Raw genomic sequence first — 27,566 nt, forward strand, 5'->3', positions numbered from 1 at the left:
TTACATTTGTATGCTTTAGACACTGAAAATGCAGAAAAACAGTTGTTTAGTTGTTCCCTGAGCCAGAACAGCTGTTCATGATTGGGCTCCAGATGGTAGTTAAAGATCGTCTTTGCTGGAAATTACCATCTTGTGCGTGGTATCTCCCCAGAGGTTTGCCTTTTGTAGCTGAACCCCTTTTTGCTGGCCATAGGACTCTGCGCTTCTTGCTCATTCACTAGTGGTAAAGGGCCTGTGGTGTCCATTTTAAACATGGCAAATTTGGCATACACCTAATTGCCGCATTTAATTTACTTGTAAATCCCTAACATATGGTACAGCACGTGCCCAGAGCCTGTAAATTAAATTCTACTTGTGGGTGTGAGAAAGTGCCCTCTTTTTCATGGTCACCCCCACTTTTTGCCAAACCGTTGATGTACTTTGACTGAGTGTGCCCCGAGTTCCTGCCAATCAGGTACCTAGGGCATATGTTATTTCCCTAAACTGCATTGAGACAAAACCCAATTGCCACCACCAGACATGCTTCTGGACCCCTGGGTCGAGAACCTGCTGCTCTCTGGGGACTCTGTGTCTGGAACAATGCACATCCTGGGATGAGGTGCCAAGCCTCTTCCCCAGGATGGTCCCTGCCCCGAAGGGGAAGCTTCAAAGGCTTGCCGCCTTTGTGAGCTACCCCAGGCCTAAGCAGCTTCCAGAAACTGAACCCCACTGGGTCTGACCCCCACTTTGAGTGGGAGAATTGGCACGAAAACCAAGTGAGGAAGGGAGGTGTGCCCACCTTTGCCAACCCCACACCTCAGGTGGGAGGGGCGAGGTGAAGCACAACTCTGTCCCCGCCATCTTGCAGATGGGGGGACCCAGCCAACCAGATTGAGGCATATGCCCCCCCCTCCCACTGGAGGGTGGCATAATAAGGGGTGGACCCACCCCAAGGAAAGAACCCATTGGTCCCAAACTTTACCTACCTGGAACATCCCTAAATCTAGTATTTAGGGGCAGCCCTAAACCTTGCCTCTGCAGACAGAATCAACAAGAAGAAGAGAAGAAGGACCGAAGAAGCCGTGCTGAACTAAGAAGAGGAGGAAGCCCACTGACTTGGCCCCAGCCCTACCAGCGTGTCCCCACCTTGTACCTGTTCCAGCGAAATCCCGGTGTGTCCTGCAGCCAGCAACCTCAAGAACCCGGAGGACCTGCCTTGCCTTCCAAGCCAAAGACAGGGCCAGACTGGGAACCGAAATTAGCCTTAGCTAACTGCTCGGCCGGCTTTGGCCGAGCTGTTTGCTGGCCCCCAGTAACAAAAAAGGTCCCCCAGGGGCCCAAAACCAGCCCCAACCCTGGTGTCCCACCAGGGAAACCCCCGGTGCCCACTACGGCCAGTCCGGCCCTGGCAAAAGACTTTGTATCCCTTGAGCACTGGATTTGATCACCCACACACTCTGCCCACGGCCCAAGTTCATGTGGCCCAACACCATGAGGAGTTCTCCCCGACAATACTGACCTGAGATCTGGTGATCTCTGACCTGCCTCGAATCTCCAAATGACACCTGCAATCTCTTTCTGGAGGGTCCCCTTGACCACGACCGGAGCTGGTAAGAAAAACCCTTAGCCTAAAGACACCCCTGCACCTGACATCCCACGGCCTTGGGTGGCCCAACCTACAGTGTCCCAGCATCCCAAGGCGTCTCAACTTACCTCTCCAATGGATGGTCACCTCCAGAAGAACTTCGTCCAGAGCCTGCAGTTTTTGTTGCAACCGGAGAACCCCAATTGAAATCAACAGGACACCAGATGCCAAACCAGCACCCTGCACCTAGCTGCCCCAGCGCCGTTAAGGGTGTACTTTGGGGCTAACTTGGGTCCCCCGTTTGCCCTGAACCAGACACCATGAGCTTTGCTGCCACAACTTTGTGGCCTGCTCGTGAGCAGCCACCAACCGGAGGCCCCCTATTCCCCATTGAAGAACATTTTTTTTTTTTAACGGAGTTTTATATAGCGCGAACTTGACCCAAAGGTATCGGGTGTCAGAGCTCTTTACATAGCACCTGTTGTGTTACATGAGGACACATTCATTTTTTTTAGGCATGGGGAGATTAGGTGATTTGCCCAGAATCGCAGGATGTTCAGCGTCGTTGCCGAGACTCAAACCCGGTTCCCCAGATTTGAGGTTGACCGCCCTAGCCGTTAGGCCAACTCCTCTCCCCAACATTGGGACTCAGCACTCTGCACCCGGACTCCTATTGCCGCTGACGGTGCTTTGAGAGTGCATCCTTGACCCTGAGGGAACCCTGGTTCTATCCCCGGAATACCAACCCCCTCAAACCTGTACTTACCTTGAAACCGATAACCACATTTCCCCCCATAGGACTGCATTGACTGCTTTCTTGGGAAAATTGTTCTAAGTGCTGAGTTGGATTTGTATGAAAACTTGAAAAACTTCAAATAACTAAAAACTGCTTCACTTACCTTTTCTCTATGAAATGTTCCAGTGTGATATCTAGGCATATCACACTAGAAAAATTAATCCATAAAGTTGCCTGGAAAGTAATCAAAAGTAATCTAACAGTAATTTCCACTGTATTGAAAATAATTACAAACCTGTAACAAAGTCATTTTCATTTAGCTTGCTTGTATTGTTCAACCTACCTTGAAAAGTAACATTTTCACTTACCTGTACCAGGCTTGCTTGGTTCTAGAAAATAAATATAACTAAATAATATTTTTATGCAAACAAATTGGTCTGAGTTCAGTCTCTGTGTGTGTGAATTTGTTTGCTGCCTGAGTGTGTACAACAAATACTTAACACTACCCTCCGATAAAGCCTTACCGCTTGCCCACACACCCACAAAATAGAGAGTAAGGTGCTATCTAGTTTTACCTCTGCCTACCTGTGGTGTTCCACTGGACTCTGTGCACACTATAACTCACTTTGGTATGGTATATACAGAGCCAGCTTCCTACAGTGGGCAGCAGCACTCATTGGCCCCCAATAAAGTTGCCCTGTAAAATCTAATGACAGGTCTGCCATTGCAGAATTGGTGGGCAGTTTTTAATCTGCCATTTTGACCTAGTAAAATAAAACCTTTGCTAAGCATAGACCTTTCTTTTTAATACTTATAAGGCACCACTTAGGGTGCACCCCTAATGCCCACAGGGCAGGGTGCATGATATTTAAAAAGTAGGACATGAGACATGACATCTGAACTCAGCCGGTTCTGCCAGATAAAGAGTGCTCCACAGCTTTTTCTCACCTCATCTCTGGGGAACAGGGAGACACTCAGGCTCCTTCCTACCGCCTTTTGTCGACCTAGGCACTTGCGGCGAGTATGGCGTAAGGACCCTTAACAACACAAGCACCTAAACGAGGGTAGTCCCGTGGGCAACTTTAAGGCTACACACACAGTTACCACCGATGGAGGGACCATCCTGATCTGGGCAGGTGCCGAGTGCCATCCACCCGCCATGAGACATAAATACTCTGAAATTATGCCTGATTGCCTCCTCAATACCGGTCCATCAGCCACGCTCTAGCTGCTACACAAACCCATCGGCAAACACTGCAGCCTGGCCTCTTATGTACCTTCCTCTTGGCCCAACTACCTGTATTAGCCGCAACCCAATAGCCTGGGGTGCCCCATCAGCCATTTTCCTTTGGGACAATCTGAATTGGCTATCATCACTGGGGCGCCAGGGCATGGCCATGCTGGAATGCTCTTTTTCCTCCCAACTCTACTGGCTCTTACAGTGCTCTATTTGTGCCACATCACCATCTCCGTCATGACTATGGAATAAGCTACTCTGGAAACCATTAAAGAAGTAAAGGACTCCACAGAGACTCAAGTGCCTTCAAACACCAGCTGGGATGCGCGGAGGACAGATTCACTGACTTGCAGCAGAGCGCTGATCTAACGCCAAAGTGGGGCACTGAAATATGTAACCACCAATGCAAGGTGATCGAATTGGTAGACCCCAGTCACTGTGATAATGTTCTCATATATGGAGTTACGTAAAAAGAGGAAAGAGCAGATCTAAAAAAAAATGTTATGCACTGTTTACCTGAGCTATTGCGCACAAAAGTCAACCAACCACTGGAATTCCAAAGGGTACCTAGACTACAGGCTCGTCGGGAGGCGATCACTGATGCCCCTAGACACATCATGGCCTGCCTGCTGTATCATGGTCACATTTGCCCCATCCAACGTCTCTCACAAAAAAAGTCCAATTTCTATATATAGTTCAACAGTTCACTATAAATTCCGACATCATGTTAGAAACAAAATTTGGGCAGGCAATTACTGGGGGTATGTTTTTGCATGACTGTAGATACAATACTTGCAGCTTATCATAGGCAGTATCTATGTCCATAATGGCCACAAGCTCACTTTCTTCTCTCAATGCACAGACTGACGGTGGACTGTGGATGCAGTAGACACATGCTGAGGGGGTGACTGGAACATCGATCAAGATCCCTGCCCGGACAGGACAGGACTGGACCAGCTGAGAGAGGGTGTAACCAGAATAGGATGGTGCTCTTGGATCTTTTGCAGGATCATGCTCTTATTGATCACTGGTACCTCCTACATCAAACAGAGGTACTCATTTTATTTGCACCCACATGGTACAGGAATCAGAATGTATTACTTTTGGATGGCAGGGTCTCCATCTCCCATCCTGTCCTCTTGCACCTTGTCTGACTCTGGCTTATCGGATCACTCTCTCATACAACGGGCATTTGCATTACATATCGTTAAACCACCACACAATGGAGGAAGTGGATCTAGTGATTCCATACAGTGGAAGCAAAACATGCACTAAAACAGCACTTACAGACCTGCATGGATACTGTCGAGGGCTCTATGGCATCTGCGCAAGACTTATTGGGCTCAAATAAAGCTTACATGCATGACCATCTTATGAGGTAGTTTGATCTTTGCAGAAAAGGTTTGCTGGAGGCCAAGCCACACCTGGAATAGTGAATCCATACTTTAACGGCCCAATATCACCAACACTCAACAACAGGCACCTTCCACCTTCTTCCTAGGGATAATATGGACCTCAACTCTCTTTTCACATCCCTGGCAGAAGAAGCCCTAGGGCGACTGAAGCACCAACACTATGAGTTTGGAGAAAAGGATGGACGGTTGCTTGCACAAAAGTTGAAACAGGAAGCAGCCTTGTACTCTGTACTAGAACTAAGAACCTGACAAAGGCTTGTCATCAATCTCATATGTATTGTGGCAGAGTTCATGGCCTTCTAAAGGGAGCTCTTCACACCCTTGGGTATTGGCACAATCTCAATAGAGGGGTCCTGCTTCTTCGAATAACTGTGTCTTCCGCATCTTACTGACAACTCTGCTAATGACTTACAGGGTGACATAAAAGAAGAAATCATCCAAGAAGAGATTAAACATATGCCAACTAGCATATCTCCTGGAGATGACAACATTCCCGTTGAATATTACAAAATAAACACATTGATTGGTACTCTCCTTCTGCCCAAAGTCCTTAAAGATGTGCAGCTCTAGTTCTCTTCGCTCTGAGTTTAACAGTGTCAACATGGTTCTTCTCCCAAAGCTGGACAAAGATCTGCTCAACTGTTGAAGCTACCCACCTATCTCTTTTCTCAACCCAAACTTAAAAATAATAGCAAAGGAGCTGACTACACTACTGTGACACTGTATACCCAGGCAGGTGCATAGATCTCAGGTGGGCTTTGTACCTGGCTGCTCTTCCTTTTACTATATGAGGTTTCTATCACATGTGATCTGGTAAGCGAACAGGGAAGGGGCGATGCCGTGGCACTCTTCCTAGATGCTGAAAAGGCATTTAACATGGTAGTATGACTGTACCTGTTATGTGCTTACAGTAAAGATATAAATTGGATATGCAGTGATGGCAGTGGAGGCACCACTGGGATGTCTGCAGGGCTTGCAGTGAAGCTGTTGCTCGGATCAGCAGTATTAACAGATAGGACACTGATGGGATGTGTCCTGCATACAGTGGAGGCACCACTACATCTGTCTGCAGTGCTTACAGTAGAAGCATTACAGGGACTGGCAGTGCTTACAGTGGTGGCACTGCTGGGTTTTGTCTGCAGTGCCTAAAGTGAATGCACTGCTGTGATTGGGAGGGCCTACTGTGAAGGCACTGGTTGGATCGGCACGGTTTAGTCTGGAGGAACTGAAGTGAAATGCAATGCTTACAGCGGAGGCACTTCTGGGATCTACCTCCAGTGCTCAGAGTTGCGGTACTGCTGGGATCTGAAGCGCTTACAATAAACACCCCCTGTAGAAGTGGAGCTTTGGAGACAGCAATGAGGGAGAAGAAAAGCATAACAAGGTGGGAGGAGGGCACCAGGGAGAATAAGAGAGAAAATTAAATATGGAAAGACAGACAGGGCGCAGCTGGACAGACAGTGTGTGCAGCTGGACAGACAGTGTGTGCAGCTGGACAGACAGTGTGTGCAGCTGGACAGACAGAGAATGCAGTTGGACAGAGAGAGAGGCAGGTGGATGGACAGTGTACAGCTGCACAGAGAGAGAGAGACAGCTGGATGGACAGTGTGCAGCTGGACAGCCATTGTGCAGCTGTACAGACATCCCTGCCAAGTGTCACACATCCCCCGTTACACTAATGCATTTTAAGTCACTGTACCCCATCACCCCAAGTAAAAGATTGTCACGCAAATCAGCTTACTAAACAGCTGTGTGTATTACCTGTTGTCATGCTTTGTAGAATCCACTGTTTCATAAGGTTACCGTGACACAAAGCAGGCGGCACAAAACAGCCAATGGGTATTTCTGTTATAAAAAAGGTGGTTTACTCTATGAAGGAGGTGTTAATCCATTTGTAAACAGGAAGGGGTCCCCAAGGGAGCCCTTCCCATTTGTAAATGTAGACACCAACATTTTTTAAGAGCAGGCAGTGGTCCCACAGATGACTCCCTGCTCTTAAAAAATGAAAAGAAAACTTTTCATTTTTCTCTTTTAAGTACATCTCGAGCTGCATTTTAAAAATAAATTGCTTTATTTTAAAAGCAGTGGCAGCAAATGATGGACAGAATGCTGAAGAAATCAAACATTCACCTCCAGTCAAGAGATCTGGATTACATCCATCATTCTTTTGCTCACTATGCCACCCCAGTTTGGGCCCCAGCCATATGCAATTCAGTCCTGACTCTGCTCCTTATGGGAACAGTTCAGCCCGAACTGCCAAGCTGGGTCCTCCCTGGTCCAGAAACGAGTATCCTGGGACCCGTTCGGGGTATCACCCCTCATCAGCCAGGTTAGCTTGAATCCCGCTTGACTGGGGTGAATAGCTGCTTTATTCAGCATTCCATCCACCATTTGTTGCCGCAGTATTTTTTGCCCTAAGTGGAATGGGTATGCCCAGATGTAAGTCCTGTGATCACGTTGCCACTGGATTCAAGCTAGCCTCGCTGATGAGGGTGATATCCCAAAACCGGTCACAGGATGCTTGTTTCCAGCCCAGGGAAGACTGGGCTTGGCAGTTCAGTGTGGACTGTCTCCATGAGGAGCAGGGTCAAGACTGATTTGCATATGTCGGGTCTAAACTGGGGTGGCGTAGTGAGCAAAAGGATGATCGATTTAACCCAGATCTCTTGACTGGTGTGAATGTTTGATTTATTCAGAATTCCATCCATCATTTGTTGCCGCAGCATTTTTTGCCTTAAGTGGGATGGGTATGAACAGGGGTGGGTCCCTTGCTCGCTGTGCCACTGGATTCAAGCTAGCCTGGCTGATGAGGGGTGATACCCTGAAACCGGTCCCAGGATGCTTGTTTCCGATCCAGAAAGGACCCAGCTTTGCAGTTTGGGCTGGTCTGTTACGTTGAGAAGCACGTTGAAGATTGATTTTCATATGGCTGGGTCCAAACTGGGGTGGTGTAGTCAGCAAAAGGACAAATGATTTAACCCAGATCTCTTGACTTGGGGTAAATGTTTGATTTATTCAGGATTAGAGAGTAATTGCATATAGTGAGTGATGTAGAGAGGAGTGGTGTAGAATGGAGTGGCATCGAGTGGAATAGTGTACAGTGTAGTTGCATACAGCGTACAGGGAAACACCATAGAGTGGAGTGATGTGAAGTGGAATAGTGTAGCGTGGCGTACAGTGGAGTGGCATAGAGAGGAGTGACATAGAGTGCAATAGCATACAGCAGAGTGGAGTGGTGTATATTTGAGTGGCATAGAATGGAGTGTGGTAATTGAAGCAGACAGAGTGAGAGTGTGCAAACAGATGTAGATGTAATGTGGCAGGAATATAGATTATGAGGTGTAAATGGTAATTTTTGGTAGTAGATGTAAATAGTTTAAGTAGGAATAAAATTATGAGTGTTATTTTTTTATATATTATACCATGGTATACTGCTGTAACTGTTCGGTATACCACGGTACATACTGATGACAAGGCATTATCTAATTGGCTAATGGTTGCCTTTCCAAAATGTAAAAGGCAGGCATGAATCTTTAAGCACACTTTCACTGCATTCTGGTTTAGGGCCCTAGATGTGGGTAAGTAGTAGGTTTTGTTTTTGTTCCTTACCTTTTACCACTATATTAAAGTGGTAATAGGTAGGGAAATTTTTATATTTTTCGATCTATTTTCACAACACTTTACGGAGAACTATGCCTTAAAAAAAAAAAGAAAAAAAAAATTCAAGTAGAATGTAATATATAGTTATTACCACTGTATTGCATGGACGTTTTTGTAAAAAAATTGAATATGTGAATTTTGTTTTTACATAAACTGTAGTATGCTATATTTGTAAAATATAGTGTAGTACACTGTATTTTACATTTTGTAACAATTTTTTAAAGGGAAGGTTTTGAATGTTCCCAAGATGTCTGTAGCAAACCAGACATGTGCTCTGCAGGTAGGCTTCAACCTAAAAACAGGAGTGAGTGCAATGTTGTATTTAAAGGTTCATTTGACTGCATTTTGTTGTAGAGGTTTCCCTTTTCCTCTACTCACATATGCGTGGCAATCATTGGTGTCAGGCTTGTAAAGATAAATATAAATTTAAATTTCTCTGTGCAATCAGTTCTAGAAAGTGACTTCCATCAATGTCATTCAGATGAAGACGAAGGAGAGAAGTTTGAATTCGATAGTGATGACGACGCTCCTGAAGCTGACAGAAAGCCACACACTCCTCCCTCTGATGAGCACAGAAGTGACTTAGAGTGCAAAGACAATTCTGATGCAGGTATCTATAGAAAACTCAATGCTTATTTTACTGGTCTTGTAATAGCTTCACATTTACTAAATAAACAGGTTCCCCCACCCAGAATCAAGTATCACCTAGTGTTATTTTGCAGTGACTCTCTTGCCTCTACTAAAAGTGTATTTCAGATTTAGTTTTAGGCGGGAAATTGAAAGAGCCTTGACCCAGGAGGAAAGTGTATGAATTTCGAAAATGATGATGCTTAATGCTAATCAAGGCAACCAAATGTCTGCTTAAATGTATGTCTTAAAGCCCTTGAATAAGAAAACACTGTCTAACAGATGGAGATTCGTGATCACCTCATTTGTTTTCATGTCTATATATTGTGTGGAATTATCTGAGCCATTCCTGTCCAGGCTATCGTATTCCATTATCTCGAGTTATTCCAATATTATTTTTAATTTTTTTATACTCTTTACCTGATACAAGCCATTTGTCTGAAAATGAAATCTGGCCTGCAATCATATTTCAGTGTATTAACAATTGTCAATTGAAAGTTTTTCTAGCACTGTAACTTATTTGACCTCCTCAAAAAATACTCACCAGAAATTCAGGAATGCATTTCTATTAATAGAAGCACCACTTCCCTTCAACCAACTGTCTGCTTAAATGTATGTCTTAAAGCCCTTGAATGAGAAAACACTGTCTAACAGATGGAGATTCTCACTCACTCACTCTCACACACTCACTCACTCACTTTATCTCTCTCTCTCTCACACACTCACTCACGCTAGCTCTCTCTCTCTTTCCTTCGGCAGAAGAGCGTTGTCCCACTTGCTGGGAGCACAGCGGTAAACACTGAATAATAAAATGGTCATTACCATTCTATCATTCTGTGTGCCCAAGGCTATAGCAATTGGATGGTGAAGGCGGGCAGATTCCTGCAGATTGCAGGATGACATTTTAGGTGTTCAAGTATGCATGTAAGATTGGCTGGCTGCCTACAGCCGGCCAATCTGACATGCACACTTCAAAGCTCGCAATCCCAGCTCTGTAATACAGTTGAGGGATTGCAGGCACAGCCCCCCAGCTGCAAAATGAGTGCTGGGTTAGCCTGCTGCAACCAATCCTGGAGCTGCAATGATGATGCACGATTAGTTAGATTCACGTGGCACAAGGGAGGAAGTCCCCTCCCCTTTCCTTCTAGCTCCGCATCACCCCTAGGATCAGCGGGGAGAAGAGCATCTGTTTGGAGTATCCGGCGCCCGGAAGAATTTACAGTGAGTGCCTCACCATTCATTAATGTTGCCAGCCGCCACTGCACTCACTCACATACTCACACACTCACTCACTCACGCACTCACTCACTATTTTTCTCTCTGCTCTTCCAAAGGGGTTATCCACTCTAGATGTGCTGGAAACGGTTTACAGATCGTATAAGCCACTCCTTCTGCTGACCATCCATGGCAAAAATACCTCATTACCTAACAGGAGAGTTCTAAGGGTGGGTAGTTGTAGTAATTGAGGCCCTCTTCCAGAAAATTCCTAGATTAGGGCAGAACTCACTATGTGAACACAAGTGAATGGGACAAAGTCCTGTTTAGTTTTGAGCATCAAATGTCCCTATGAAGTTCTCCCTGAGATGCAATAAGGCACGTTGGATTGATAAGTTATATCTCCCAATGAATTGGCCTGCACTGCAGTTTATATACGGGCATGTGATGTTGCATAAGACACAGGGGAACGAAGATAAGAGGCACATCAATTATTCTTTCTCTTTGGAAATCATGTACACACTGCTGCATCTTCAGTCCTGCAGACCTAACCTACATTGCCGACAACAATAAGTAGTAAAGGGATCTGAGAAGGACATGGGCTTGCAGGGTTATGCCCACCTCTCCTTCATCTCCAGCCCATGAATCTAGATGCTTGTCTGCTTTCATATCAAACTGGCACTATCGGAGCATGCTGCCCTTCATTTATAATCTGCATCCTTCTTCTCTTCAGAGAAATTGTAAGATTTATTTTCTTCCTCCATCTCTGCCCGTGATGCCATAAAGGAAAATCCACCTTCATAGCCTACAGGCTTCCGAGTCTCATGCGTGGAATGGGCCTAAAAGTATATGGTCAACTGTGGCGTTATGGCACTGCCCGGGCACAGTAGCCTGTCATGTATGACAAAAGAGTTATCAACTTGAGCATTCCAGTCTTTAGGTCCTCACCCACCTTACTGAAAACTCACACCAGGTTGGGACTCAGGCTATTGCATTTATATTTACTATCTGCAGCTGGTGCACTACTCTACCATACACCTCTTCTTCTCCCAGCAGGGGTCTTATGCCCTGCAGCATTTCTAAACACAGCTATCCAAGAGACCACTTCAATTATAGGCCACAATTTTATACGTCAATAGGTCTGACTATTACAGGGTCTAAAGGCACTCGTATATAGACTCATATGGGACTGTTGTAGTACACTCCACAGTAGTTTGTATGCAGTTGTTGTTTGAAATTGTTCCCTACTGCAATTATCAATCCATCACACTCTCCTACGCCTACATCAGGGTAAAGACGCTGTACAAACTTCCCCAGAGATAACAATTGAGATGACATGTGATAAACAATAAGAAAGGAGTTCTTGTGCAGCTTATTCAAATCTTCTTGTTAATGATGAAAAAAAGGCATACCTTTCATACCAGTCATATAGTATTTTTGAACACACCTTTTGGTGCGTCATCGTTTTTTGTCCTAAAGAAAAATTGATTCGCACACTTGTATTGAATATCACCGAATATCATCTCATATTATTGATGAGTGGCATATTGGAATTACTCGAGGGGTTTCTATTTTAATTAATTTAAGTTTAAGCAGTCAATCAATCAATCAATGAAAACTTTATTCGGATCATTACAATCCATAAAAGTACAGAAAAAAGACAAAACATTTATAAAATCATGCAATTAGACACTAAAATACTGTTTTGCACATGAGGAGTAAACCATATTACTTTAGGACATTGTTAACCGGGCACGAACCACAGTTTTTAGGAAAGAGCTCACGCGAAAGACATGTTCACCGTCATCCAGGGACAAAATCATTGAAAATGCAAGTTCCAGGCTAAGTGGTTTTAGTTTTTTAAAATATGGAGTTAAAAACCATTTAATGTACTTCATGTAAAATTTACAAAAAAATAAGAAATGTAAAATTGTTTGCCTGCTCTGGGAGCCACAAGGGCATGGCTCAACACATTGGTCGTTAAAATTCCATAAAGGAAAGCTAAGTGCATATTTAATAGTGCCTGCCCTAAGGCGAAATATAAGGCCACGCTCCCAATGGCTCAGCGGGAGGGTTAAATAACTGGGTGTCGGAATAATTGTGAGATTACGGGCTAGGTATCCACAGACACTAGGTTTCAAAGACTCCCTTACTACCCTTTCAGCATCAAATGACATATAAAGTGCTTTAAGTTCACATTTAGTGGGGAGCACAGTGGTAGTTGGTTTTAGGAAGGTATCTTCAAGGTTCACGCTGCGAAATACGCTAGACACCCCTGATAACCAGGGTATGGCCGAGCCCCTGTCGCAGCGTAGACAATCCTCGATGATATCCTTAGTCAGAATGGCGGCGGGGTTTTTCCAAATCGCCAGCCAAAAAAGGGCTGGACGTGCACGAATAAAATCCCCTATAAAATGCAACCCCAATTCCCTATGACATATAAAATGTGGGGAAGTGATGGGAACACAGAGAAGTTTCCTACAAAATCTATGTTCCTCGGCAGTTAAGTCAGAACAACTAGCAGTTCCCCAAACCTCAGCACCATAAGTAGCAACCGGGACGCATTGAGTTTTGTATATTTTTAAGATAGCAGGCAATGCCCCGGTTAATTTTGGACGGGGGAGGCTCAAAATGGAGTTGATGGACTTTGAGAACTTACTCCTGGTGTGGGCTATATGCCCACTCCAGGAGTTGTTCGCAGCAAAGACCACACCCAAATACGGGAAACTGCTAGTGGAGTCCAGTCTTTCTGCCCCCACAACTATACTGCCAATATGACGCCTCTTCGGGCCACAAGACATTACAAAGGACTTTTTAAAATTGGTCTTCAAGTCTAGGGAATCCATATGTGCAACAAAGCCATTCACTAAAATACGTAGAGCGTTTGGGGTGCGCCCCATGAGGACCGCATCATCTGCATAAAGCAGAGAGGGGAGATGATTACCTTTTATGGTCGGGACATCGGCGGTTAGAGAAATCAGATGTTTATGAAGGCCGTTAATATATATTATAAATAAGAGAGGAGCAAGGACGCAGCCCTGTCTAACCCCTCTATTAACTCTAACTAGCTCAGAGACCTCACCCCCAATGCTAATCCTGACACAGGCCTTCAAGTCTCTGTGCAAATAGGCCAGGAAATGTACCAAGGATTCGTCCAGACCGTAATCCAATAAGGCCTTCCATAGTAATGACCTATTAACAAGGTCAAAAGCAGTGGATAGGTCCATAAAGGCCAAGTAAATTGGGCAATTACGTGCTACGGTGTATTTGCCCAAAATAAGGTTCAGATTAAGGCACTGCTCCGCGGTTCCGACTTTATTGCGGAAACCCAACTGGCAACTCTCTAAAATTTGGTTGTCCTCGGCCCATGATAGGATTTTATTATACAATACTCTCCCTAAAATCTTTAAGGTGTTATCAATAAGCATCTGCTGGACTTCTGCCCAACTACACCTACTTAATTCACATCTATGCCCGACCTGCCCCCGCTGCATCCCGAGTCATCTGGAAGCCGCTCATTATCTCTGCCCACAATGCAGCTTTACACTCCCGCCCTGTCAACCCCGTCTTTCCCCTTGCTCACCACCGCATCCCTCTTCCCCTAATCAGTACACCTTACGTGCAGGTCTGATTAATTGCCGATCTTTACCCCGTCACGCCAACGACATCTGGATGTCCATTTCGTCTGAGGAATGGGATATTCTTTTCCTAACCGAGTCCTGGATCACTGACTCTTCCTCACCAGATATCTATCTGGCCATCCCCCCAGGTTATGACATCAAATGCCTGAATCGGACCGGAGGTAAGTCTGGTGGTGGTCTTGCCGTCATACTTAAATCCTCTTTCCAGTTGACTTTCACTAGACTCAGTGCAATAGGCACAATCGAAGCTATGTACTTCTCCATCTCCGACAATGCATCAGCAATCTTAGCTGGCACACTAGTATACCGTCCCCCTCCTGTCTCCACGCCCTCCCTCAATGCCCTTGTCCACTTATTGGCTGATCTTTCTATTAAACATCAAAATTTCATTGTCCTGGGCGATTTTAACCTCCACATCGACAACCCGCTATGCGCTAAGGCTACTAACCTGGTCGACACCATGGAAAGCCTCAATCTTAAACAATTGGTTGCAGGTCCCACCCATGTGGCAGGCCACACCCTGGACCTTATCTTTGCAAATTTTTCGCTCATCACTGCCCTTCAGCCTCTCCCTCTAACCTGGACCGATCACTTCCTCGTCCCTTTTCTTCTTACTTTAGGACGCAAACCTGCCCAACTGGCCCATAGAAAGGAATTGGGAAGAAAGTGGCATAAGGTCACCTGCGCTACCCTGGATCCCATATTCCACTACCATTCGGAGTACCTCTCCCCGGACATTGATGAAAATGTCTCCAGGTTAAATTCTACTCTCCTTAAGGCTATTGATTCTATTTCCCCCCAGATAACCATCTCCTCCACCAGGTCGCGGCCCTCTGCTCCCTGGTTCTCCACCTCCCTTCGGGAGGAGAAAAGCAAATGTAAGGCCCTTGAGCGCAAGTGGAGGCTCAACTACGACTCTGAAGCCAAACATCTTTACAGAACGGCACTTAAACAATTTCTCAAACTTAAAAAAGGCGCGATGAAAGACCACTTTGCCGCTCAAATTAATAAAGCCAAAAACTCTTCAAAAACGCTCTTTAGCGTCGTCAAAGACTTTATTAACCCTCCGGCTAGAGCCCCCCAGAACACCGCCAGTCAGGCCCTTTGTGAGGGACTCTCAGATTTTTTTCTAGAAAAAATAAACAAACTGTGTGTCTCCTTCCCCACTGAGTCAGTCACTCCATCTCCTACTTCTAGCCCCCCTGAGTCTCCATCTTTCCTTGCATTCAACAAACTAAACATGGACGAGGCTATTAGACTGCTCATCGCCTGCAAATCTGGCGCCCCCTCTGATCCTGTTCCCGCCAAAATCATGGGAGAACTGGCACCCTCACTGGCCTGCCCTTTCCTTACCGTCTGGAATGCCTCCCTTCACCATGGCTTCTTCCCCACCACCTGGAAGGAGGCACTGGTGATCCCTATTTTGAAAAAGGCAGACGCAGACCCCACTGTCTTCTCTAACTACCGTCCCATCTCCCTCCTTCCCAAACCTGCCAAAGTCCTGGAAAAAGCAGTACAGCTCCAACTTACGGACTATCTGGAAAACCACTCTCTGCTTCATGGATCCCAATCCGGTTTCAGAGCAGGATTCAGTACCGAAACGGCCCTGCTGGAGGTATCTGAGACCATTCGGGAGTGTGTGGACAGGGGCGAGGAGGCCATGCTGGTTCTCCTCGACCTGTCCGCAGCTTTCGATACGGTCTCTCACCCCATCCTCCTGGACCGCCTCAGGCAGATAGGCATCGGTGGCTCTGCCCTCGGATGGATCAAGTCCTTTCTCTCATCCAGAAGCCAAAGAGTACTACTACGCCCCTTCAAGTCAGAGGAAAAACCTCTGTCATGTGGGGTGCCACAGGGCTCCGCCCTTAGCCCCCTATTCTTCAACGTCTATCTGGCCCCCCTGGCTGACGTCGTTGAGTCCTACGGAGTCAGGGTGGTATCCTACGCCGACGACACACAGTTGGTGTTTTCTTTCCGGGACCACTCGGACTCCGCATTCCTCAACTTTCGCCAATGCCTGAATAACATCAGCGGCTGGATGACTACGAACCACTTGAGATTAAATGCAGATAAAACGGAGGTCCTGTTTTTCAATCAGAACACCTCTATTCCCTCTTCTTGGTGGTGGCCGACAGCTCTCGATCCTGCCCCTACCCCGGTTCGCTCGGCGCGGAATCTGGGCTTCCAATTCGATGACTCCTTGTCATGTAAAACCCAGATCAATAAGGTTACCTCCGCCTGCTTCATGAAACTACGGATGATAAAAAAGATCCTCCCGTACCTTCCCACGGATTCCCGCCGCACAGTCACCCAGGCCCTCATTACGTCCCACCTGGACTATGCTAATAGCCTCTATGCAGGGGCTCCGCAGTACCTGATTGGTCGACTGCAGATTGTCCAGAATGCTGCAGCCAGACTGATCGGTAACATCCCTTACCGTCAATCTGTCTCTGCATATCGAAGGCAACTCCACTGGCTCCCTGTGGCTAGCCGCATCCAGTTTAAGGTTCTCACCCTTACATATCGAGCCGTCAACAACTTCGGCCCTACTTACCTGAAAAATCGGGCTTCGATATCCTGCTCCACCAGATCCTTGAGGTCCAATGACCTCCGCCTCCTGATCTCGCCCCGTTTTAGACTGTCCAGAACCGGAGGCAGAGGTTTCGGTGTCATTGCTGCCAGACTTTGGAACTCCCTTCCACTTGAGCTGAGGTTCTGCCCCTCTGAAACCATCTTCCGAGCCAAACTCAAAACCTGGCTCTTCTCCGGACTTTAGATTCCCTTGCATCACATTTTCTTCTCTCCCCTTTTCCACTCAGTAACCCCTGGATTTTAGCGCCGGGACACCCCTTCGGGGGTAGCTGCGCGCTCTACAAATTCCATAAAATAAATAAAATAAATAAATAAATAAGGGAGATAGGCCTGTAACATGCCGGTTGGGAACGGTCGCCCTTCTTAAAAATGGGCACTATTATACTAGATGACCAGGTTGATGGTGGTGGAGAAGTAAAAATTAAGTTCTTAAAAACATTCAACAAAAGTGGGGCCCATACATCAGGGTGAGCCTTAATAATATCAATTGGGAGGCCATCTGGGCCAGGGGCTTTATTCCCCGCGCTCTGTGCGATGGCCTCTTCCACCTCAGGTAATAATATATCAACCCGTGGGGGGCTATTAAATATTGGGGTGGCCGCCCCTGAGGGTGGGGCCGCGTAGATCTTAGAAAAATGGTCCACCCATGCTGCTCCAGGGATGGTGCAATCCATTGGAGTCGCGAGCTGACCCGAGCAACGCAGGTCTTTAACCGCGCCCCAAAAGATATCCCCCCTTCCCTGGGCGGCTGTTTGCGCTAGCACCTCCCAACGCTCCTCGAGAATCTCCTCCTTCCTTTTACTTATGGCCAATTTGTATCGAGTCCTAGCATTTTTTACATCAGACAGGTTCCTCGGGCTAGCAGATAAGACTAGTCGCAAGTCACGGTTGGCCAGAGAACACTCATGATCAAACCATCCCTGGTCATCCGTAAAGGCGCGCAGCGGGATCGTGAGCTGAGCTCGAAGAGCTAAGCAAATCTTAACAAAATAGTCTACTGCCCCAAGGTTAGGACTTGAATCGGACAAACATGAGAGGAAAAGAGGGAGATTATCTCTGACCAAAGTCTGGACAGTTGTCATGACATTATTGCCCTCCATTTTAATCTAAAATTGTTTGAACCAGTGGAGAGGTCCCTAGCACCACATTCCTTATTGTAAACTGGTCGATGGATAATCTTCAGGCTGATCTTAATAGGATTATGATCCCCTTGAGACATTGGAATAACCATAGCCTTACAGTCAATACATAGTATGATAAACTTATGACATTGTTTATTTTAAACGCAAAACTGCAGTAACTAAACTGAACTATAACTAATTGGATCTAAACAATGGGCCCTAATCACAAACCCTTCATCAGAAAAGTTGAGAGATTTACACCTCCTCATGAGCATACTTTTATTTTGTTTTGCAATTCCTATCATTCCCAGACGCACATGCAGGACTTTAAGTGGGGGCAAAAAAGTGGAAGGTATCTAGAAGGGGCATGACCTACAAATTGTACTTAGGAATTCTTTCCAAGAGGCTTGACCTATATAATTAAAGGCATGTCTTAAGACATGTTAACTAAAATCCTGTTATTTCTATAGCATGCCACCCAAGCAGTATTTTGATGCCTCCCTGTGAGCTTTCTGTTTCTTCATCCAGGCATATTACGCAACAAAGGTCATATACCTAAAACAAACAACAACTGCTGGTTTAGCCAATGTTTGTTAGCAGTATAAGATAAAGGAGTAACAATGATTTTCTTGTAAACCAATAGGGATTGAAAATGTTTCAATGCAGAAGATATGAGACTGTAATTAAACATCACTAACACCTGTGAAAGGGGAAGTGTAGTCTTAAATCACTCCTGTGCTTCCATTCACGCCACTGTCCTCTGCAGTCTCTCTGTTAAACATGTCTGCCCTTTTTCACCCTCCATCATTCTGAAATACTCCATTTTCATATCTTGCACCTCATCTCTTTCCTCTTCAGCTCCACCGTTTCACTCTCGTCTTCTGCATCTTGTTAATTTCATCAGCCCCCCCAGCAAAATGTATCCAGTCACCTGTAAGCACTGCATTTTCTTCAGTTTTGCCCTGTCAGTATTTCTATAGGAGTGCACCTCGTTCATACACTTTCACCTATAATTGCAATTACAACTGTCAAATGTGACCATGCAGAGGCCAAGGATTGAATGAGCATGTATTTTGGATAGTTCCATTATCCACTGACAGGCACCATGGAAAAACTTGCACTGCCTTCAGCCTCAACTCCAGAGCTCTCACAAAACTTGCCGTTTATAAACACCCACCCACAACTTCAACTGCCACAGAAAACTAGACGGGACTGAGTCACAGTTCACACTCTACACTCTGCAAGAGTAATATGCTGCATAAAAAATCCACAGAAACCCACTATCCCGCAAAAGCAAACGCTCATAGAGAATGCAAGATTAAGTTAAACAAGTGGAATTTTAACAGGGACTGCATCCCTGACTTGGAGTACTAGTATTTTCCCTATAAAGGTAAGCGTGAACATAGGTGTAGTGTCTCTCAAGTGACGCAACTGGAGCTACCGGGATTGCTCCACAATGACCCGAGATCAGGGGTGTGTGTGTGCCCCTGCAGGTTTAGCGTTTTTTGGATTGGTCCGCACCATGTGGTGCATACGGAAAGAAAAGCTACCCCAGCCGGGCATGGTCTAGGAGAGAACCTGGATTGGGGCAGAATACACATTACACTGTGACTCTGTCATTCATTATCAGGCCGCAGGGCCTTTGAGCATTCTGCCTCCCCACCATCTGTTTGCGGCCCAGGCCTGTATACCCGGGACACAACACAACACTGGCGACGAGCGGGTGTTGTCCCGCTGCCTCTGGCATCGTGTGGTGGCTGAGTACCTGCCAGTAGTGTACGCAGTGTTCGTGCCATGTGGCTGGTGGCCCTGTGAACACCTAGCAGCTTCAGACAATCATCAGAGGCCACACACTCTCCTTTGCAATGCAAGCGGAACCTCGGTGCTGGGGCTGTGCCGTACAGATCAGAGGTCGGCTCAGTCATTACAGGGATGAACACATGGTGAGATGCCCCCTGCTGGCATACTCAGGTGAGTGAACAAAAAGAGAGAGAAAACCAGCATATAATTAACTGGTCTGTACATTGGAAGCAATGCACACAGTGGGTGGGGAGGAGGCCTGCACATGTGATCTGTTCCTGTAGCAGGGTGTGCTGGCTGGCAAAATAAATATATCATTTTTAAAGTGTCTGTGAGAAGGCTGCCACATAACTGGAACCTGTGGGCTGGAGAACTGGTAGTCGTATTCTCACAAGAACAGGAAAGGAGGAATAATTAATCAAGTGACAGTTCAGGGTACACATCATCCACCTCAGCACTAAGGCGAACATACCAGTGATGGAGCCATTCATAGTTGAAGGTGCTCCATCGCCACAAGCGCCTAAGTGGAAAGAATGGGTGAAGAGGGTGCTCCTTTTCTTTGAAGCAACTAAATTGGACAATGCTCAAAAGAGCATGCTGATCCTACACTTAGGGGGAAGGGACACTTATATAAATATCCAAATTCATCAATGAAGTAGTTTCCAAAACGCTCCTTACCGTCATAGCGGCTCTCACTGCACATTTTGAACCAATGGTGAACAAGGAAATATGAGAGGTTTATGTTTGGTCAAGCAAGGCAGCAGGCTGATGAATCGTTTGATGTCTTTCGCACACGTCTAAAGGAACTTGCCAGCACTTGTGGTTTTAATGATGAAAATTAGGAAATAAGAGGACAAATCATTAAGGGATGTGCCTTGGCAAAACTTCATGAGTGAATTACTAGAGGAGGCTCTCTAGCAGACATCCTAACACTGGGCAGGACCAAGAAACTTTCCAGAGCCTGTGCTGCTCACATGGGAGCTACCTTACAGACCCCAGTAATGACCAAACTGGTCAACATCATCACACAAAACCCCGCTGCCAAAGAAGGTGGGAGAGAGGCTACCACATTATGAACCTGAGGATACTGTGGAGGAAGCAGTCATCGCCCCTCTGAATGCCCACCAAGAGGAAAGAAGTGCACAGGGTGCGGAAAACTCAATTATTTTATGAGTCTGTCACTCAAGAAAGGAGCAAGGCCAGCGTACCACTGTCACCAAACATAAGAGAGAGAAGCAGCAACATGGATGATGGCGAAACCGAGGAACATACCATCCACACTGTCTTCACCATTGGCACCGCTGCTCAAACCACACACCACCTCCTGCAATGCCTGATACGGGTCAGAGATCATCTCACCACTGCCATGGTAGATACCGGGGCGCCCATCAACATCATGTCTGCTGAGGTTTACTATAACATGAGACTCACCTCAAAATTGCACCCTGTGACAATCAAGGTGTTCACCTATGGCCAGGATAAAACCTCTTGTGATGCAAGGAAAATTCAAGGCTGCCATAACTTATGGCTCCCGATTGCTGGACTACAGTTTTTGAAGGCCTATAGTACCTAAAGGGAAAAGAGATCCACCTGCATATTGACCCGTCAGGCCAGTAGCACTCCAACATCAGCGCATTGCATTTCACTTGAGACCCCTGGTAGAGAAAGAATTGGGAAAGCTTGAGACTGCAGGCATAATTGAGAAAGTAACAGCAACGACACGCTGGGTAACGGCAATCGTAGTGGCACGAAAACCAAAGAAGCCGGTTGAGGTGCGAATATGCATTGATATGTGCATGCCCAATGTCGTGATAAAGAGGGAAAAACATTTACCACCCACCATTGACGACCTCATTGGTAAACTCAGTGGAGCTTGTTGGTTCTCTAAACTTGATTTGCATTCAGGATATCACCAGCAAGTCCTGTTTGAGTTGTCCCGATAGGTAGCAACTTTTTTAACACATGTAGGCCTACAGCGGTTTAAGCGTTTGAGTTTTGGCATTTCTGGCGCTGCTGAAGTGTTTCAAAACACCATTCAGGAACTTCTGGTTGACCTCCCAGGCGTCGTTAATGTCCGCAATGACAATTTGATCTATACGAAGACTGTGCCAAGAACACAATGTAAGGTTCAGCTGGTGCTTCAAAGAATTCAGAAGTCCAGCCTCACTCTTCATCACAAGTGTGAATTCCTACAGCAAAAGTTACACTTTGGATATGTGTGCTCATCAGAGGCAGTGACTCCGGACCCCGACAAGGTCAGAGACTTCAAGGAAGCCCCTGCACCTGCCACCGTGACTGAGGTTTGCAGTTTTTGGCATTGTCTATTATTGTGGCAGTTTCATCAGAGACCTCATGACCCTGATGCAACCTCTCCCAGAACTCACCAGAACGTCAGTCCCATGGTCCTGGGGTCCCGAGCAGGAGGCTGCCTTTCAGGCTACTAAGTAGGCCCTATCTTCTAATGCCACTTTGGAATACTTTCACCCCTGAAAGGACACTAACATAGCTGTGGACGCTGGCCCTAAAGGATTTGTGGCAGTACTGATGCAACGATCCACAGACTATGATAAATGGTACATGTGGCATTTCCTAGTCACTCTATAACTAGCACTGAACAGAGATATTCTCAAATTGAGAAAGAGGCAATAGCCATCCACTGGATGTCGCCATTTCCACCTTTATGTCTATGGAAATCCATTCAGTGTGACGACGGATCACAAACCGCTAATTCCTCTATTCAAAGGTACTACTGCTAAGCCACCTCCACAAATTAAAAAGTGAATGCTTCAACTCTAGAAGTACAATTGTCACGTGGAGTACCGCCCTGGATCTCATGACCTAGCAGATTATTTGCCGTGGCACTCTCGGGCAGCCACTCCGGCAAAGGGAGCAGACGCCGATGAACCTGAGGAATATGTACGATATGTGACTCATCGATCACATCCGATTCCACTTTCAGTGGATGTCCTATGCCAAGCTACCAGCCAAGATGACTGCCTTCAAAAAGCTCTTGAGACAGTGAAGACTAACCAATGGCACACCTTCAAGAAGAATTTGTCTCTGCTCATCCCTGATTTGCTGCAAAGTTTGGAAAGCTTATATCACATTCACCAGGAGTTGAGTGCTGACTCAAACAGGTGTCTTTTGAGAGGGCACCACCTAGTCATACCCAACTAAACTTCTTACTGACATGCCAAACCTCGATATAGCAATTGCTATTGCAAAATATATGAAGGCGATAAAAAGGTCCTTGCTGGAAACAGAAACGGTTGGATAAGAATTAGCCCGAAGTAAAGACGGGCATTGCTCCAAATAAACTTTTTAGGTTGTAGCATTAGTTTTAAGATATATTTTTAGACAGATTTTTTATCATTGAGAATATTATGGGTGCTTTTTATACATGGGAAATTTGTAAGCTGTTGGAATGAGGCAGGAATTGCCCCTTCAAGGTGTCATTGAAATTTGTATTGTATGTTTTAAAATATTTATTGTAATATGTTTTTATGTTGTTTAAAGACCCATGGTCTAAATAAATGTATTTCTAAACTGAACTAGTCATATCCACCTCCCTTACTGACCGGGTCATCCAACTTACGTATGCTGGACACCAGGGTATGGGTAAGACCAAAAACTGTCTGCGAACAAAAGTGTGGTTTCCTTTTATGGATGAAAAGGTAGAGAAGGTGGTCCGATCCTGTACCTGGGCCTAGTAGCTGAGGATGCTAGTCCTCCACCGCCAGTAGTGACCCAACATGGGCCATGACATCTGTGGGTGTGTGCGAGTCTTGACTTTGGGAGCCTTCCAGATGGGCGCCATAATCTTGTGATGATCAATGACTACTCTAAATATCCGGAGGTAGAGATTCACGTGTCTTTGAGTGCCAGTGACATATTGCCTAAACTGGAGAACATTATGGCCACTCATGGTTTGATAAAGGAACTGTGCACTGAACACCCTGTCAAGGGCAAAAGATGATGTCTTATGTCACCTCTTTGGAGATAACGCACAAGAAGATTACCCGGAGGTGGCCCCAAGCGAATGGGGAGGACGAAAGGTTTATGCAAACTTTGAACAAAGTCATTTGAATCACCTCGGCGACCCAACAGTATCTGGAACATGCAATTTAATCATTCCTGTGAGACTAACGCCAGACCCCCCATTCTACCACGGGTCAGGCTCATGGGCACCACTCCATGGGTTGAGTAGTATTGGAACCAATTCTTCACCATCCCGGAGGGTTTCCGGATCCAGTCAATGGTCACTGTGTGTATGCTCACCAAGCTAAAGTGCCAGATCTGCAAGTGGGTGATGAGGTATTAGTTCAAGATTGTTGCCCAGTTACCTTTTGAGTAAAATCCATGGACCATTGTCTTGTTGCATGGCACCCGAGTCACTGCTCGCCGTGGACAAAAAAACATCATGAGGAACATTTCAGCTTTCAAATAGTTTTATCAACCACATGACTGTTCCAGAGGGAGTGGTATTTAGGCCCCTGCACTGGATGACCCGGAGGGTAGTCTCAATGGAGTCTTTCCAGAATAGGTGTCATCTGAGTCTAGCTCCAATGAATCAGGGGGTCCAAGTGTATCTGTAGTCCCTTCGCTGAGCTCCCCTGCCCAATACCTGTACTCGGTATGGTTTCCGAAGCAATCCTGTTCCATGTACTAGACTGACAGACCATCTGGTTTAAGAGGGTTTTGCTTTTGTGTCTAGTGTCCGGTAACTTTCGTTTTCAGGTATGTGACTTTATCTTGTGGGTGCCACCTTTGACACCTATAAGCAGTGGGACTTTTGGGGCATTGTGTAACAATCCCGGTCACTCCAGTTGCTTCACTGGACTGGAGCAACACTACATTCCTCCCCAAAATACAAAGTGAGAACACATTAAAGTTAACAACACTTTTGTCATCAAAGCATCAGAATTAACACGGGACAGGTCGGGAGGTGGTGGTGTGCCCCCATGTGTGTGTGTGTGTGTGCGCGCGCCCCCGTGTGTGTGTGTGTGCACCCCTGTGTGTGTGTGTGTACCCCCGTGTGCGTGTGTGTGTGTGTGCGTGTGTGTGTGTGTGTGTGTGTGTGCACGCGCTCGTGCCCCTGCAGGAGTAGCATTGTTTGGTTTGTTCTGCATCACGTGGTGCATAAGAAATAAATGGTACCTTGGCAGGCCTGGTCTAGGAGGGAACACAGACCGGGGCTGATTACACATTACACCACAACTCTGTTTCATTGCTTATCAGGCCAGATGGATTTTGGGCATTCTTCATCCCCATCATCTGGTTGCAGCCCCGGGGCTGTATACCTAGGACAAAACACAACAATAGGGACCCTTTTCAATGTCTGTTTTTAATTACTGCTGGATCTGAGACTAGGAGGGATCTTCCGTCTGTAAGCTCTGAGTATTCTAGATCAGGCAAACGTTTCAGGTTTACTTTTGGGAATGTCATGCCTCCTATTCTCTGTGCGAGTACAGCACAAGAGGACTGAAATATTCTGTTCAAACACACATTTTTTCCTCCAAAGCGTAAACATTTTCTCCATGGAGAATGTTTCTGTGAATTCACACCAAATGTAGTGGTGATTCATTCACCTTCCCACCCTGGAAAGAAAGTTGTCCTAGCCATGTGCTGGAGTATGTGTTTGACCGTATTCGGGGTAAAAGGAAGTTGGATCAAAGTTTGGAAATACCCAGACATACATTTTCATGGGTATTCTCAAACTTCCAGTACAAACCACAATTTGGACTAGCCTCTTGCCACCCCGTGAGTTGGGTTTACAAATGTTCTTGTTGCAGAGAAATGGACTCTCTGGAAACCAGTTACACCTGCCAGGAATCCCTATGTGAATTTCTGGCAGGCGTTAAAAGGTGAATTTGATCATAAACTTACCTTCACAGCTAAATGTACCTATGTGGATCAACCCCATTGGTATCAGGACTGCAACATTTCTGTCGCACATTGATATGCACAAACATTGCTATATAGATTCTCAAAACAATTAGATTGCTAAATTAAAAATTAGCAAACAATGAAAAATCTATTTCATGCAGCCACCAGTTGAGGAAATGATTAGCCCTTCTTTTAAACAGGACATTTGAATAAATTGAAGGTTGAGGGGGTTAATAAAGCTGTTTATATTATTTAATGTTTAAAGGCTTTCAAAAAATCAGACAGACAGGGTATCCCTTATTATTCCAAGTCTCTTTAAGTTAATCACGTGAGCAAAATCCTTACTACATCCATTTGAGTGGGGACGGGGCGAGCCAATACATGGCCCTGTATTAAAAAATTAAAAATATCCTCCATAGTAATGTAAATTATTGCATTGCAGCTTTTCTATAGCACTTAGGTGTGGTGGATCCTATATCAAAGATATATTTTATCAATCCTAGGTAGGCAAACCAGGATAAAGGGAGAGATGCTTCATTATACTGTGCCTGCAACAACTTTGGTACATCATTTAACCAAAACAATATGACCTTTCACTGCAGGAACTGAGGTATTACAGCATTATAGCTAGCTTGAATGCAGTTGCTTCAATGTGATGCTTGGTTCAAAATCTATTGTGACCACTAAGGAATGCTGTTGGAAATGTATTGCTCCAATTGTGGAGTAAAGAATGGCAGTGTTTTGCCTCATCACTATTTAATTTGACAGTGTCACAGTCTACCAGGGTTGGGGAAATATAAGTGTGCTGGTCGTTGCCTGTCTCTGCAGTTTTTATACACTATGGGGCTCATTATGATGTAAGGCGGAAAGCCTCCTCCCGGAATTTCCTCGACCGCGTCGGAGCCTTTTTGAAAGACTTGGTCGGTTTACATTCTGACCGCCCGATTATGATCTTCGCGGTCGGAACGTAAACCATCCGGTTATTCTGACTTGGTTCCGAACGACTCGCAGAGTATTTCTGTCGCTTGGAACCACATCATACACCGCTATGGACAGCGTTTCCGCTGTCAGGATTACGATGCCGATTTCCAGCAGCCTTGCCGCCTCGGCCTGTCTGACACGGAAAGGCTGTCAGAAAGTGACGGGGGGCCCTGGCAGTGTCCCCTTGCCCCTGCAGCATATGGTTGATGGCCGAGTGGGTACCTAATGGCCCCCCAACCCCTGTTAAACCCTGCACTGTGTGGCAGACCCGGTGGGGAGCCGGCGACAGGGTGCAGGGTTTTTCGCACACAGCCCATTTCCCCATAGGAGCCTGTGTTATTGCCGGTTGTAGGGTATAACACGAACTTCCTTTGGGAACAATTGAACTCCGACAACACAGTGTTCAGTCGCACCGCAAGTTGGTCGGTCCAGAACACGAGTTGGTGTCGGGCAGAGGCTTTCCACCCGACATTAACCCCTTTGTTTGTGACACTTTTAAAATTGCAAAAAATATTATTTTTGGACATCCAATATCTTATGAAATATTCAGCGATGGCAGTGTGGCTATAGCAGAACTGTGCATTTGAAATTGTTTAGTAAGTGCACCTTTGAGAAGATTTCTGCTGTGCCATGCAATTTGGATAAGTCTAATTTACTTTTGAAGTTGCAAATTTGACTCCACCTAAGAAGTACAGAGTGCACATCTCTGCTTTTTTTTGTACAGATGATTTAGCGATACATGATCATACACAATTTAGGTTGTAATGAGGCCTGGGTACATTACTAAAGTATTTTATTGAGAATTTACTTTAAATTTATCTTTCACAGTCCAAAGCATTAACCTTTGAAATGAAAAGAAAACACCCAATAGAAGGGTGGATTTGTGAAAATGAACTAGAAGTAGCAGATCACCGTAAAATTGCTGTAGAATTACTGTTGATTAAAGCATCTCTTTACCCCTCATTTTTTAAAGCAAACTAGCAACAGTCCCAGTGAACTAGCTGCGGCACTCTAATACCAAGTTTGACGATTGAAGGACTATTGTAAATATTATATTTCATTCCTTTTTATTCATTTTTACGGTCTGAATT

The 27,566-nt window shown here is 45.7% G+C and overlaps 1 protein-coding gene across 6 annotated transcripts in view; it reads left to right on the plus strand.

The window, feature by feature from the left end:
• ARHGEF10 (Rho guanine nucleotide exchange factor 10) overlaps positions 1-27,566 on the plus strand; it is an 869,022-nt gene that overhangs the window by 154,785 nt on the left and 686,671 nt on the right. For 4 of the 6 annotated variants that reach the window (XM_085610812.1, XM_085610811.1, XM_085610815.1 and 1 more), the window contains exon 3: positions 9,061-9,222. In XM_085610812.1, the coding sequence (XP_085466938.1) occupies positions 9,061-9,222 (162 nt within the window). The remainder of the gene's footprint in view (positions 1-9,060; positions 9,223-27,566) is intronic. The other 2 variants (XM_085610814.1, XM_085610813.1) reach the window with 1 other exon arrangement.

This window comes from Triturus cristatus, chromosome 6 (assembly GCF_964204655.1).
Source record: "Triturus cristatus chromosome 6, aTriCri1.1, whole genome shotgun sequence".
Lineage (NCBI taxonomy): Eukaryota > Metazoa > Chordata > Amphibia > Caudata > Salamandridae > Triturus > Triturus cristatus.